The 15,770-nt window shown below is 38.8% G+C and overlaps 2 protein-coding genes across 2 annotated transcripts; both read left to right on the forward strand.

The window, feature by feature from the left end:
• The first annotated feature begins 1,225 nt into the window (after positions 1 to 1,225).
• LOC109975295 (tubulin beta-4B chain-like) lies at positions 1,226 to 3,459 on the forward strand. The gene is made up of 4 exons (XM_020625753.3): positions 1,226 to 1,378; positions 1,895 to 2,003; positions 2,090 to 2,200; positions 2,293 to 3,459. The coding sequence occupies exons 1-4, from the start codon at positions 1,322 to 1,324 to the stop codon at positions 3,351 to 3,353; spliced, it is 1,338 nt and encodes a 445-aa protein (XP_020481409.1). The 5' UTR covers positions 1,226 to 1,321; the 3' UTR covers positions 3,354 to 3,459.
• A 2,800-nt stretch (positions 3,460 to 6,259) lies between these two features.
• LOC109975294 (cilia- and flagella-associated protein 206-like) lies at positions 6,260 to 15,553 on the forward strand. The gene is made up of 11 exons (XM_065964130.1): positions 6,260 to 6,367; positions 7,788 to 7,878; positions 8,271 to 8,459; positions 9,850 to 10,017; positions 10,939 to 11,153; positions 12,149 to 12,268; positions 13,271 to 13,469; positions 13,590 to 13,730; positions 14,615 to 14,808; positions 14,988 to 15,107; positions 15,275 to 15,553. Exons 1-11 carry the CDS (start codon positions 6,260 to 6,262, stop codon positions 15,494 to 15,496), a joined length of 1,767 nt encoding a protein of 588 aa, XP_065820202.1. The 3' UTR covers positions 15,497 to 15,553.
• The last annotated feature ends 217 nt before the right edge of the window (positions 15,554 to 15,770 follow it).

A 15,770-nucleotide genomic window follows, 5' to 3' on the forward strand; every position in this document is an offset into this window, starting at 1 on the left:
TTGTGTTGTCACTCATTCTTGAAAGATATCAAAAATAGTGGGGTTAATACAGACAATCATGTTCCAAGTAATTCCATGTGTTGTAGCCTTAGCAGGAAATAAAAGGTGAATACTCCAGAAACTATTGAATTACTACTCTCCTGTTACATGCTTTTTATATATTGGTACAATAAACCATCAAACACAGTTTTAAAGTCTCTTGCTGCGCTCCCAATTAAATACATAGTCCTGTTTTCAAACCCCATATTTTTTTTCTTTAAAAAAATCATTAATTCTGCTTACAATATTAGTGTCTTGATGATAATCAGTTTCTTTTTACGAGGTTAAGTTATGGTCTTAACCTTCGATACACCAGGTCTGTACTTTTATTTCAAAATAAAAGCAGTCAAACAGCAAGTGAAGATCTCTCAGTTTAAGACAATGCATAATAATGTGTGTGTAATTTTATTTTTGAATATATAGATTTACATATATACAGTACATACACTGTATATATATATTATAGCACTTAATTAAAACCCAAGTTATAAGTAGGCTACATAAAAACTAAAATTGTCATGAGTCAAAAAAGTTATCACAGTCAAATCAAAGTGAAAAATTAATTAATACAGTTTAAGATATAAAGATATATTTTTACTATAGATGTAAATTTTTTATTTAATAAATGGTTCTGTTCTTTTTAGCTGTTAAATATTTTTTAATATCTAGTAGACCAACAGTGTATTTTTGTTTTAAATATTTAAAATTGACTCGACGTTTTATAACTAGATACAGTCAAAATAGTTTATTAAGATTAGCTGATCGATGAGTTTCATTTTATTTTTACACGCTTGCATGTAAAATAATATATAATAATATAATATATATATATATATTATATTATTATATATTATTTTATAATATATAATATATAATATATATATATATATATATATAATATTTACAGTCTATGGCTTGCATGCGGCTGTGAAATGAATTAAATCTGTTGTCGGTGTTGCGTTTCTTTTCCGCCATCATGAGGGACGTAGGCACAACGTCATGGCCAACGTCGACAGATTAGACGGTAGTCATACGTTTGACACGAATGTGATTGACAGACACACTGGACCAATAGTGGAGAAGACAGGGACGATTTAATTGGTCTAAATCTGTTCGTGTACATCAATCATAAAAAAATGAGCCAACCAACGTTCGAGCTGAGGGGTAGAGGGCGGGGCTCAGCTGTAGTATAAAAAAGATGGTTGCTTGTCGGTACAAGCTAACAGACACAGACACTCTAAGTTATTAATCGAAGCCGTTAGTCAACCAAAGAAAAAACAAAATGAGGGAAATTGTGCATCTCCAGGCCGGTCAGTGCGGAAACCAGATTGGTGCCAAGGTTAGTACAGCTTTTTATGTTTTTTTGTGCGTTTGAAATCGATGTATTTTAGAAAAGAAACGCCGCGTCCTGTGTGCTGCTTTGTGTCCTACTTATGAAAATGTTACTTTAAAATTTAAGCCAAACCTAAAATCTCAAGAGCTGCTCTTATGGGTTGTGATGCGTCGAATTGTAATGAATATAAATCGATTTTACTTAATTTACAAATCTGATAAATTGAGTTAATGCTTTGTAAATCTAAAACAAATGTCCGCAGGTGTGACCATGTTGGCGGTCAATGACGTAGCTAGTCGCAGCCAATCGGCGATGAGGCCGCGCGCGCGTTCTGCTAAACGGCGGGAAGTTGTAGTTGAACAATTATCTAATCAACCTCTACAGAACTGCTGCATCCGCTTAAAAATGAAAGAAACCGATACATGATGACCTGCATCCACTTTGCATTACTGCCTGCTCATTCCCCTGTCACTTTATGTTTGATCAGCCAACAATGTCTTCTTATATTTTATTATATTTCAGTTTTGGGAGGTGATCAGTGATGAGCACGGCATTGACCCAACTGGCACATACCACGGTGACAGTGACCTGCAGCTTGAAAGGATCAATGTCTATTACAATGAAGCCACAGGTAAGGTTGAATTAGATGTTTTAATAGGCATAAACTTTGTGGCTTTTTTGTGAACATTACCCTCACGTCCTATATGCTTCTTGAAGGTGGCAAATATGTTCCTCGTGCTGTGCTGGTGGATCTGGAGCCAGGAACCATGGACGCTGTGAGATCCGGACCCTTCGGCCAGGTCTTCAGGCCAGACAACTTTGTTTTTGGTAATTGTTAATTTGTCCTTGCATTCCTAGCTACTTCTCATTTTGCATTTAAGTACTGTGAAGCTTAATTCCCTTTTCTTTCCCTCTTCTAGGCCAGAGTGGTGCTGGCAACAACTGGGCCAAAGGTCACTACACGGAGGGTGCAGAGCTGGTGGACTCTGTCCTGGATGTAGTGAGGAAGGAGGCAGAGAGCTGTGACTGCCTGCAGGGCTTCCAGCTCACACACTCTCTTGGTGGTGGTACTGGCTCTGGGATGGGCACACTGCTCATCAGCAAAATCCGTGAAGAGTACCCCGACCGTATTATGAACACCTACAGCGTTGTGCCCTCACCCAAAGTATCAGACACAGTTGTTGAGCCCTACAACGCCACACTGTCAGTCCACCAGCTTGTAGAAAACACAGATGAAACCTTCTGTATTGACAACGAGGCTCTGTATGACATCTGTTTCCGCACCCTTAAACTCACAACCCCATCCTATGGTGACCTCAACCACCTCGTCTCTGCCACCATGAGCGGCGTCACCACCTGCCTCAGGTTCCCCGGACAGCTCAATGCTGACCTGAGAAAGCTGGCTGTAAACATGGTGCCATTCCCTCGTCTGCACTTTTTCATGCCAGGCTTCGCTCCCCTCACAAGCCGAGGCAGCCAGCAGTACAGGGCCCTCACTGTACCAGAGCTCACCCAGCAGATGTTCGACACAAAGAACATGATGGCTGCCTGCGACCCACGTCATGGCCGCTACCTGACAGTGGCTGCTATCTTCCGTGGCCGCATGTCCATGAAGGAGGTGGATGAACAGATGCTGAACGTGCAGAACAAAAACAGCAGCTACTTCGTTGAATGGATCCCCAACAACGTGAAGACGGCTGTCTGTGACATTCCTCCCCGTGGCCTCAAGATGGCTGCCACGTTCATCGGCAACAGCACAGCCATCCAGGAGCTGTTCAAGCGCATCTCTGAGCAGTTCACAGCCATGTTCAGGCGCAAAGCTTTCCTCCATTGGTACACCGGGGAGGGTATGGATGAAATGGAGTTCACCGAGGCTGAGAGCAACATGAACGACTTGGTGTCAGAGTACCAGCAGTACCAGGATGCCACCGCCGACGAGGAGGGCGAGTTTGAGGAGGAAGGCGAGGAGGAGCTTGCCTAAACCTGAAATTGTCAAAATCTGCCTTGAAAATGTAACGTTCCAACCAAGTCTTTTCCAGTTTTCAGTGTTCTGTCTGCTGTTCATGTGAATAAAAGTTTCTTCTGCATTTTTGAAGTCTTAATGTGTTTAATAGTATTCACAGGCTATCTTCAAATTAATGAGATGTATTTATTAGAGTAGAGGCACTACACTGTAGATAAGGTGTAGCTGCATGGCTGGTGTTTTGCCAGAAATACAGATGTAAACAAACATTTAAAATCTGTTATCATGTGACTTAAATGAGGAGTGGTAAGATCAAGATGGAGATTCTGGGTATAAATGTGGTTCATTCAATGTTTTGTTGCTATTTTTATTCGTAGATAAAGGTGCTACCAAAATGTAGACAAAGCACATATACCCAACTGCACAAATATAACTACCAGTACATTCAATGTTGATTAAATTACAAGCTGAAAGGAAAGTGTTCATGAGACATCACATGCAGTGTTTGGCGTTTGAATACTCCTGATAGTCTGAAGGTAACATACTGATCATCCAGCTTCTTACTAATAAAATGATGCATCTTAAACCCCTTCTGCAAACACTTCCATACTGTCGCTCAGTCTCTGACAGTTCCTGGTTGTGGTCGGTAGGTGGCAGTGTTGGCTAAACCACTCTCTTCCAAACACAGTAGGTCAGGATGCTCACAGCCAAGGCCAGCAGAGTCCAACAGCACACCTTCACCTGGCTCTCCAAGCCCTGCTTCGCTCCAAAGCAGGACACAAAGCTGCTCTGTCAACAACAAACAAGTAGATTGAACTGTCAATGAACACAGATGTGTACTGTAATCATTCAGATTTCTAAGGAACACATTTTAACCTGAATTCTCACTTTAAATCAGAAAGATTGTTGATACAACTCGGATTAAAAAGTCTCAAGAAACCTGTATTTTACAGTTATGATTTTACCCAATTAGTTTGTAGATCTCTAAACACAATTACGACAGCTGTTTGTGTTGTTATTGAATAGACTAAACACTTAATAAAAGAATCTGAATGTTCTCTACATGTTTGTGTGCTCCTGCAGCAGCAGCTCAACAGATATGACTGATTAACATTTTGATCAAAAATAAATCATTGTGGGAAAAAGCAGATTCAAGTTACATGGAAAAAAACATGCAGACATTCTCTGGGGCGCCATTAAACCTTCCGGTCTCTCAAGCTAATGCTAATGTTCCTGAACGTACCTATACACAACATCCTTGCCTTTTGGGTTATACTTTCTTTTTTTTTTTTTTTTTACAAAGGTTTATTTCTTTATGTCTTTATTTGAGAAACAGGGCAGTGGGCGATAGAGTAAGAAATCAGGGCGAGAGAGTGGGGAACAACACGCCGCAGGTCGGATTCAAGCCGAGGACTGTAGACTCTGTACATGGGGCGTGTTGATGAACCACTGTGCTACCGGCGGCCCTCTTTTGATTATTCATAGACCTCTACTCTTCTTTATGAGACAGTAAGCTTGTGTTTTTGTTTTACACCTCATAACAACAGACCATTTTCTCTGTACATGAGAATCATTTTACTCCTAATCTCCTGAAAATCCCAGTGTAGCCTATTTTGAAAAATTAATGACAGACGATTAAAATAAAATAATAAATTCCTTGAAAAGTATCGCAAGTAAATATATTTATAGTAAGCCTCTGATCAGAGATCTTCTCAAGCCTATTCCTACACCGGAGTATGTTGAAATGTGTGTCTGAGGTTACATGTGGAGTGTGCATTCAATGAACAACTTCAGTTTGAAGCCAAAAATAAGCTTTTTGTTTTGTCGAGTAATGTAGGTAGGTATGTTGCTTTTCTCAGAGTTTAGAAAAGGATATCTGAGACATTGAAAAACTGTAGTGTGCCGTCTTCAGGTTTCACAGCTCAGATTACTTCAGATGCTCTAAAGGCCCGGAGATAACAGTAAGACATGTCATCATTTCTGAACTGATTTTTTTAATTGTATTATTTAAAAAATATATAAAATGAGTCTAATGCAGCCATCTACCTGATCTTTAATGGGACCCAATGTCTCATCAAGTGAATAAGTGACATGATTATTCTGTGTAGGATGTAGTGGTACATGTAGGTCTGAACTTTCAGCCTGTGCTGCTTTGATTGAAAAAGGTGTTTTTAAAATAACCTCTTATATGTCACCAATGTTTATGAAAGTGCACTGCAGTAAAGGTTCTCTCCTTGTTTGACAAACTGCATTTCAAATTTGAGCTTATTTATTTTCTTAGTGTTATTCCTTTATTCCTTTAAGATCTTTTGTCATCATATTTTCATATTTAATCTTCTCTTCTGATTGTTGTGGTTGTTTCAGTCAATTTAAAACAGTCTATTTTAGTCTCTCCTTTTCCCTTTGTCTTGATGCTTTTGATGTCTTGTGTGAATCGCCTTGTTGTTGAAATGTGCTCTATAAATAAACTTCACTTGCAGCATGTCGCAGGGATTTGAGTGAGTTTTATACAAATGAAAGTGGTTTTGTATTAAACGGAGAATCAGGTTGTTTGATCTCCTCTGTAGATGTAAATATTCACTCATGAACACTCACCCATCCTCCCTTCTCCCGTATGTCATTGCAATCTTCTTTCATTTTTTGAAATAACTTTTTTTTTTCTTTTTTTAGCCAGGTCACTGTCACACTAATCCTCATAAAACTTAAAAAATAAAGATAAAAAATAAATAAATAAATTACGAACAAATGACGTTCACATTTTTAAAGCGTACAGCTGGATTATACCGCCCTCTAGAGGAGAGACTGACGTAATGCATCCGAGACTGGCCCTGTTACTGTGGTAACCAATTATCAACAGGACCCGCCGGGCTCTTTTAGCACATTTAACCCAGTCTGTGTGATTAACAACAGACATTGACGGCAAAATGTCTGGAGGTCACGCAGAAAGCCTCATTAAAAACATTATTGGTGACATAGTGCGGGAGTGTGCGGTGAGAGGACATGCGGTGTCTGAAACTCTGGTGGCTTTCATGGTCAGTAACCAGGACTAACCTGCTAACTACATTGTAGCTTAAAGTTAGCTGGTAACTACCACTAGTTCAACATGTTTAATGCTTGATATAAATTAAGTTAAGACAGTCATAAATCTTTTTCATGTGTTAACAGGTTAAAACCCTTCAAATAACAGTTAAAAATGTCATTTTATATTGATTTAAACATATAGGCTACATCTCCCCTTCTACTAACCAGTCTGGCATGTGTGGAGGACATTAAAACTCCATTTATTAACTGTTTATTTATATTTATCATATATACTAATGATATACTGTATTTAATACATGCATTGTTTTGTCCTGTTTGCATTTTGTCAGGTGAAAGCTGTGGTGCTGGACCCTAGAAATGGCTTTAATGTGGTATGTGGTACCTCGAAGAGGTGAGTTTACTACAGTGTTCAATTATTTTTTCTCCTTATAACACTTCTTCTTGCATTAAAGAAAAAAACATTTCTGTTGATGACTATTAGTAAATTAATTTTGATGTATCTAGAAATTACCATATGAAAATATATTCTTAAAGTTAATACATTTTCAGCTCACAACCCCCAAAATAAGGGTGCCAGACTACCGTCCCTGGAGGTCGTGAAGGCATTCACAGCCAAGCACACGCACTAATAGGCCTATCCAAACACTGGTAACACTGAAACACAACACAAAAGATTACAACAGAATTAAAAACCATACAGTTATAGAAATTGTTTTCCGTTTTCCATGAACAATTAAGTCCTATACTTTCATGAGTATTTTCAAAATCTGTGTAAAAACCCTCTCTATACAGTACGTCAGTCACATCATGAAGAAATGCCTGAGCACATTCTGGCTGGGTGGGTGGGAGGGACTTGTCATTAAATGTGCCTTGTAATTCATGTAATTAGATTTTTTTAACCAGAGATAATAATAATAATAATAATAATAATAATAATAATAATAATAATGATAATAATGATAATAATAATAATAATAATGATAATAATGATAATAATGATAATAATAATAATAATAATAATAATAACAATAACAATGATAATAATAGTAATAATACATTTTATTTGTAATGCACTTTATATTTTTGGAAAAAATCTCAGTGCTACAGAGATTAAAAATTAAATAATAAATCATCAGAATAAACCATTGGAATAAAAACAAGAAAGATTAGACAAATACACTTCCTGAGATTTATGTTGTTACAGGAATTTCTAAATACTGATGTCATGAGGTGAAGCCGCAACATTTATATTTGAATTGACGTAGAAAAAATACATCTTTTAAAGGTTTTAAAATATTTATTGTTCATTTTGAAGGATTTATTCATTGATTTAAACGGCTATTTAACTGTAAATGAGTTCAACTTATTAGTGTAAAAACCTTGGACTAGTCACTGATTTGCTCTTCACAGCTGTGTCTGGATAAACTGATGGAGAAGTGCAGCCCGTCCCTCGACACAATCAAGATGCAGGTGTATTTTGATTTGAATTACACCTCCAGACGTAAGTGTCTCTTTTTGAAATGAAAACCAATATCCTGTGTGTCTTAACCCAGGAGTAAACATCATTCTCTTCAGTGTATCATAGAAACTGGTATTATTTTGTCGTCAAAAGTTTTCACTGCATCGTTATTTTGATGCCTGACCCGTGTCTAAGGATGCATCATATCATATCTTTATATTAATTGTACGATTATCTAGTCAACTCATCTAAATCAGTAAGATTATTCTGCAGCAAAGATTTTAGAATAATTGAGAAGCAAATAAAAAAAGGTTTTTGACTAAAAACCTGAAACGTTGTTTATGGAAACCTTCTTAAATTGTGGCCTTTTTAAAGATTACATATGAGCGTTGTAAATTGAACATCTTAACAGATACCTGAATGTGTTTGTGCAGGAGAGTTCCTGGAGGATATCCACCAGGTGATGGAGTCCAAGCTGAGCTCAGTGAGCAGAGAGATCACAGACAGCAGGGTGAAAACACGGGAAGAGTTAGAAGCATTGTACCGCAAAGTTGTAACGTACATCCTGCTGCGCTCCGGCGTGGGCTCCCCCGCAGACGTCAACACTGTGAACGAGGCTACAGGTTCAAACTAACACAGTGTTTCACCTTGTCAGAACCACAGATAGAAAACATGCACTGACTGCATTAGACTTTATGGTGTGCAAATAATGTTTCTGAAACCAGCAAATATTTATCAAGTCCCTGACAGTGCAGGACTGGTTGCTTCCAAAATATATATACTGTACCAAAGCCAATTGTATTCACGTTCTCTGTTTTTCTGGATTAACAAGATACTGGAACCTCTAAATCCCAACAGGAAGTCTCCTTCTGACCACTTAAAGCAGCAAACATTCCCAAACTTTAAAGTTGACACTTTATGTAACATGGATGGTGTTGTTATTAGTCTGTAACTTTGCACAGGTGATTTGGATCTTTGCAGACTCAAACCCCGCTCTGATCTGTCAGGATGTTTCACTGATATAACGCTGATGCGTCTGAGCTGCATTCAGGCGGCTACCTGCTGACTCAATAGACAATCAGGTATTTATTGTAAATACTGGATCTCCACTAAGTGCAACTGAGGGACCAGTGGTTTGAAGGGACACTTCTCTGACATCATTATCTCATTGATTCAGAAAAACAGAGCAGGTTTTTATTTTCTCATGTGAATGCAACACACCTCTGTATATTTTACACTCAATCACAGATATCTCTTTTTTTCACAAAGGGCGATTTGTTGTGAAGCCAGAAGTAACTTTTATCAACAGGCGTTAACCCATAAATACAAACCAACTACTCCATCACAATCACATGTAGTTATTTTAAAAGACAAAGACAACAGGGAGAAATCAGCTTAAATGATATCAAACTGTACGATACCCTGCAGTTCTTTTCTGCTGCTAGGGGTACCAGCAGTCAAAGGAGACAGTGTGGATAAACTCATTCAAACAGGAATAAAACCTCAAACCTCGCAGCTGCTGAGAAAAAGTAAAAGTATTGGCTGAACTGTCGTGGGTATAACCTTTAAATGCTTCCACTAAGTTTCTTTGCTGTATAAAATTGATCATCTTCAAGTAACTCTCAAAACAACCTGACCGTCTGCTTTTTAGAAAGTCGTCCACCATAACAAATGTTGTTGACATTCTCTTGACAAGTAAGATACAATTCTAACCAATAGTTTTACTCGAGTCTTCTGCTGCTCTGGTCCAATAAATGTACAACATGTATGTAAATGGGGAGAAAAACCTCTCAGCCTAATGCAACATCCCTTCATCTGAAGTCTCAGTAAAACACACTTTGTTAAACTGACACAATCTGACAGTTTCAGTCTAAAATGATTTAGATCATATTTGTGATCAGGCAAAACAAGCTGCTGTACTGGATCACATATGATGTGAACCTCATGAAGTGTATCTGCTTAGTCTATAAGTCATCTATATTTGAACTGTTGCTTCCTCCTCTCTCTCGTCAGCTGCCCTGCAGAGCGTCTTCCCTCACACTGAGCTGAGAGCCTTCATGGTCCTCCTGAAGAGAGACAAAGAGCTGCAGCTCAAAGAGCTCACCATGACCGTCACAGGGATCCGACTCTTCAACAAGGCCGGAAAGAAAGGAGAGCAGGAGACTGACCTCGATAAACTAAGTACACAAAACCAGACACTGACATGAAAGCACCATGTCATGTTATATGAATATTCACATGCCTGATCAACTTGGCCAAAAACTATAATGTGACTTTTTTTAAATCACAAGACAGAAAATCAGACTTGGCAGGTACTCTTTAGGAAATATAACTTAAAGGGAAATTGTGGCATTTTTTTAACATCGACTCTTTTCTGATATGTTTTGAGTCCAGTTGAAGTTTTGAAATTGGCTTTAATCTGATCATTTTTATATTCTAATTTTCAAAATGTGTCCAGTTCAAATTGTTATACTAAGTGTCTGTTAACATGATAGAAAGGATCCCTACAGAGATAGAGCTTTTTGTTGAAGAGGAAGATTATTTCTTTAACAAGAAACAGACGCTGCATCGCTCACTTCAAAGACACCCGACTCAGCTGACAACAACAGTCATTTTAACCTCACAGACACAGAAGTAGATGATCATCTTTTGCTTGATCTGTTTGTGTTATAGTAGACCTAAAATCTTGTTTTCTGCACCATAACAATCCAAAAATGATACAGCAACTCTAGAATTTCTACAACTTCAGTGTATTAACGCAGAGATCATCTTAAAATGTCCACATTAAGAGAATCATCACCAGTGTTCATAGTGAGGGAATTGTATCAGATATTTGAACAATCTGGGAATACATTCCTTACCAAGACATTTCTTCACAAATGTGTTCATAAAGGAGTCTTATAACACATTTAAAAATATTTAAATCTAACTCCTGTAGGAAAATTTGTGAGAGCTTCTCAAATTTGGGGTACCTGGAACCTTACTGGTGATAAATTGAAAATGTTAACCTCTGCCTAAGGTAGCTTGTGAGGGGTCAAACTAGGGTCCAATCATCTCCACCTCTGTAAAACATGTCACTGTCTTTTAACATTCTCTCTGCAGTGCCTGCAGCTCTGACTGAAGCTCTTCCAGCCATCAGTACGAGCTTAGAGAACGAGCTGAAAATCTCTCAGAGTTTGGCCTGGAGATACACGGCTGTGCTGGAGAAGCTGACGCACCCTGACTGTCGTTCTGCAGAGCGTGATGTTCCCATGGTGTTACTGAAACAGGCTCTCTACAACGTCAGGCAGCATGAAGGTTTCCTCAGGATGTTATTGGTGAGGACACAGCAGCTGGTGGTGATGATCCTGTAGATATTTAAGGTTTATGTAGCTTACATTTCAATAGTTCTGTCTGAGAGATTTTGATGTTTTAACAGGTTTATTTCACTTGTTTGTGTTTCCTTTTATTCAGCACTTAGTGACTTAGATTAGAGGAACTTATTTATTAGCAGAGTGGGTTGAAGCTTGTCTCGTGCACATTCCTAAGTGGATCCAAAGTAGATCCAAAAACACAAATAGGTAAAGAGAAGCAAACAAGATCCCGTTTAAAATATTTATTGACAAGTGACATTTTGAGCCAACATGCTCTTCCGTCACTTATCAATAAATCCTTTAAACGGGAGCTCCTTGGTGTGCAGGTCTTGTTTGCTTCTCAAATGAAGAACGTCTCATGGTGGGTGACTTCTGAAGCTTCAAACGTCACTGTGCCTGAAAAAGATCTTTAACTAGTTTGACTTTTTCCATTTGTGGGGCAGGTTGTTCCACGGTTTCCTCACAGAAAACGCTCTGTCCTCTTTAGTTTTCAGTTTAGTATTTGGAACGACCAGAAGTCCTCTGTCCGAGGATCTCAATGTACAAGTCAGCTCTTATGGTACTAATAGGTCAGAGATGTAGCAGAGAGAAAGATCGTGGACAGCATAAAAAGTAATCAGTAAAATCTTAAAATCTATTCTGAAACACACATGGAGGCAGTGTGAAGACGCTATAACAGGAGTGATGTAGTCATGCTTCCTGGTGCTGGTTAAAAGACTGGCAGCTGACATCTGTACCGTCTAGAATCGATCTGTAGATTTGATGCTCAGGCAGGTCAAAAGGCTGCTAGAGTAATCGAGGCGTGATGAGATAAAAGCAGCTAAATTCTGTAAAGTGTTTTAAAGATGTAATTTAAATATTTCTTTGATGATAAAAACAAGACCATACAAGTTTTGTTGTATGCTGTTTAAAATGTAAGTCACTGCTTCGTAAATATGTGTTTTCCATTGTTCCACCAGGCTGATGCTTGTTTATGTGCCAAACACGCAGAGCTCCTGCAGGCTGAGTTCTCCTCAAACATGAAGCTGCTGAAAGAAACTGTGAAGTCAAAGGCAGCTGTACCCACTGCAACAGTGTTTGTAAGTTCTGATACCTTATCGTTTCAGAGGTTGGGGGGTGGGGGGGGGCTGCCACACTGAAGGGCTCTGCCCCCCAAAGTCTGCTCGATGGTGTGGGGAGTGGAGAGCAGAGCAGTGTCTGAGGACTGGAGGTTCTGGGTCAGAGTGTAGGAGGTGGAGGAGGTCTGAAAGGTACTCAGGGGTAATGTCGTGCAGGGGAGTTGTAGTAAGAAAAGTTCATTTGGTACAGTAAAGCATCTATAGCAAAGTGCTTTACAAAATGTAAGTTGTTGCTAGTTCTGTGTTATTTCCTTGTTAATTGTTTAGCTCCAATACACAAGTCAAATTCCTTTTATGTGTAAATGTACTTGGCAATAAAACCCAATTCTGATTCTGATTCTGAAAATATTACCATAACAGTCTTAAGATAAGCAATAAGTGAGAGTAATACTAAGAAGCTATTCACAAAGGGCAGGGAATTGAAAAGATATAAACAATGTTTATAAATATAAATATAATGTGTGTACTGTGTTAATAGAGTAGATATTGCACAGTGTTTGTATTACGCTCAATAAGAACAAAATATAAACAAATTGTTGACCAGTTTGCGGACAGATTTGCACGGTTGCCAGGTTAAATAAATTCAGGTTTATAGTCCAGGAAATTTCAGAGTAAGTGTCTGAGTGCCTAATGGAGTTATAAAATCTGAAGCCCACAGGCAGGAATTACCTTCTGTTCATCAAACTCTCAATAAAGTATCAGATAATGCTCATCTTACAGTATAAATCACAGTTTGTGCGTACAAGATTAAAACAAAAAGGAATCATCTCAATCATGTCTTCTCATCAGTTGAAGAAGAAATCAAAAAGTGTGCCTTTGTGAACACAGACTTTTACCATTACAAAATGTTGCTTTGTTTTATCTTCCTTTGTTTTTTCACTGCACCTTTTACTGCATCTTTGATCAAAGGTTTCGTATGAATGAAAAAACATGAAGTGCTTCAGACTCATTTTTGTCTTTCAGCCGCTGTTTAAGGCTCTGCCTAAGCTGTGGTCGGGACTCCAGGACGAGGCCGAGCTACTGAACATCCTCAATAACATCAGCATCAACCTGCAGCCCTTCATCGCCTCGCAGGCCAAGATCTTCTCTGAAGCTCATTTAGACGGTCTGTTGGAGTCCTCCGAGGTGAAGGCAGATGAGCAGAGGATGATCGAGTCCTCGGGTAACGACTTCTTTTGAAATCAACTACAGAGTAAAGTCCATATTCCTTAAGACTTCAAGAACTGAACTGTATCTGAACCCAACTGACTCGTAATGCTGCTGTTTCTCTAATGCTGTGTAGGTGAGCGAATCGATCCAGGTGAGATGAAGTCACACAATTGGCTCCTCCCTGAAACTACAGCCAGCTTTAACGAGCTGCCACTGCAGTATAACGGAGTCTGTGGATACACTGTGGTGACCAGAGACGGACTCCTACTACCAGGTACTGTCGTCATGAAACACCAGGAAGTCATCCACACTTAACTTTTTTTAAAGATTTATTATTTTAAAGATTTATTCATTTTATGCCTTTATTTGAGAGACAGGGTAGAGACAGGGGATTGGGTCAGAAATTAGGGACAGAGAGAGTGGGGATATACTGCAAATGTACCACAGGTCAGATTCAATCGCGGGCTACCCGCTTTGAGGACTGTAGCCTCTGTACATGGGGCACACGAACTAACCACTAGGCCACTGGTTGTGGGGTGATCTTACAACCATTTTATCTGGTGCATGGAAAAGGCAATATTTATCTAAATGTTAACTGTATAAAATGTTCTTCTTACTTCTGTCTATTATTCCACATACAAGCTGTCTATATGATGAGCGTCTTTAATCTAGTCTGATGTACCTAAAAACCAATCAATTTAAAAAATATTGAAGTGGAGAGTGTTTAAAAATGTCACTTAAATGGTAGCAGCCAATCTTTTGCCTGTTTTTGAAGTGTGCCCACTTCAATACATCAGTACTCACAGGTTCATCGTTTTCCAGTTTATTCACTTGAGAGTTTCCACAATTTCCGAAACAGCATCCAAACGTAATATTCCAATATCTGAATCTACTCTAAAGGCAAAGACACTCTCATTTTCTCACACCACCTGTACATTGCGCCCTCCATAATTACTCAACTCTACCTATAAATACCTGCAAAAAATATGTCCAACTGATCCATTAATTAACATAACAAACAATACAAGCTTTCAATTTAAAATCAAATGCTTCCCATAAATTACATTCTTACTCCCCATGTGCAATTAACTCGATTCTGATTCTGATTTTTCCTTTAAAACTGCTCAGTTTGAAATATCTGTGTCCTTTATTTCACAGGTAATCCTCACATCGGAGTCCTCAAACACAAAGAGAAGCTCTATGTTTTCAGCTCCAAAGACGCTGCGGTAAAATTTGCCTCCAGTCCAGAAGAGTTCATTGAAGAGGTGGCTGAGAAAGCAAAGCTCTCACCTGAACTTATTCAGCTCCTCAAACTGCACCAACAGTTCTCCTGCGTCAGTCCGTACCCTGAGGTCAGCAGCTTCAGTGAAAGACGTACACCTCTTCTTAGAACACCTGTGATAGATATAAAGATTGGACAGAGCATTCAGAAAACAGTTTTATTTGAATGTGATTTATTGTTTGTAGAGGATCCAGTCTTTCTTCTCTGACGTTTTATCAGAGTTTGAATGTTTACTTCATGGCTTTGTAGATGCAGCCAGGTGAAGGTTTACTGGTGAATCCGATCACCAACTGTGAGAGTGGCACACAGACCGACATCCACCCACTGGAGACGAACATGGACAAGTCGTACGAGTGGAACGAGGGGGAGGTGCGAAGAAAAGCTATCAAACTGCTGAGCCTTAATGTATTATATGTGATGAACCATTGTAAAAATTGTCACACTGTGAGACCACATTAGGTGTAAAAGTAATATCTATCTCGAATGAGGTTCATTTGATATAAATGAATGCATCTTTTTGTATTGAATATTTCCAGGCTGATCTCTTGAGCAAAGCGACCCACTCAACACAGACCGATATGAGCCACATGAGACGAGAAAACACGACCCAGACGTGGCTGCCAAAGAACGCCGTCTGCCAGAGTAAGAGAGACGGTAAGAGCAGCGTGCCCAAACCTCAGACCTACCTGACAGGACTGAGAGGACAGAGAGACGGACACGTGGTCAAAACCAACCTGACCAGACCTGTGGACGATTAAAAGGTGTCCCAAAGAAACTTCAGTTGTTGTGAAAAATAAAAGTCAAAGTTAGCAGTTTTTGTTTTGTGGTATTCGTTTTATTCTTGTGGTTCCCGAGGAATCTGCACTAAACTTTATGAAAGATAAAAAAAAGGCTCAATGACGTTTTAGTTTAAAGCTTTTCTCACATAAATCAAATTTTACTGGAATAGTGTGAGTGTGCTGCTGCCTACATTGATTTTTTTAACTAATTGGCTGTTTTACTACATTCATCTGGAAATGAACAATAATATGA

Source organism: Labrus bergylta, chromosome 15, assembly GCF_963930695.1.
Source record: "Labrus bergylta chromosome 15, fLabBer1.1, whole genome shotgun sequence".
In the NCBI taxonomy this organism is placed as follows: Eukaryota; Metazoa; Chordata; class Actinopteri; order Labriformes; family Labridae; genus Labrus; species Labrus bergylta.

Excerpts from the sequence above, each read along its gene's own strand:
- LOC109975295 (XM_020625753.3), top strand. The coding sequence starts at position 1,322 with ATGAGGGAAATTGTGCATCTCCAGGCCGGTCAGTGCGGAAACCAGATT. Across the intron at positions 1,379-1,894 it reads GAAACCAGATTGGTGCCAAG|TTTTGGGAGGTGATCAGTGA; the intron begins GTTAGTACAGCT and ends ATTATATTTCAG. Across the intron at positions 2,004-2,089 it reads CTATTACAATGAAGCCACAG|GTGGCAAATATGTTCCTCGT; the intron begins GTAAGGTTGAAT and ends TGCTTCTTGAAG.
- LOC109975294 (XM_065964130.1), top strand. The coding sequence starts at position 6,260 with ATGTCTGGAGGTCACGCAGAAAGCCTCATTAAAAACATTATTGGTGAC. Across the intron at positions 10,018-10,938 it reads GACTGACCTCGATAAACTAA|TGCCTGCAGCTCTGACTGAA; the intron begins GTACACAAAACC and ends TTCTCTCTGCAG. Across the intron at positions 11,154-12,148 it reads GTTTCCTCAGGATGTTATTG|GCTGATGCTTGTTTATGTGC; the intron begins GTGAGGACACAG and ends TTGTTCCACCAG.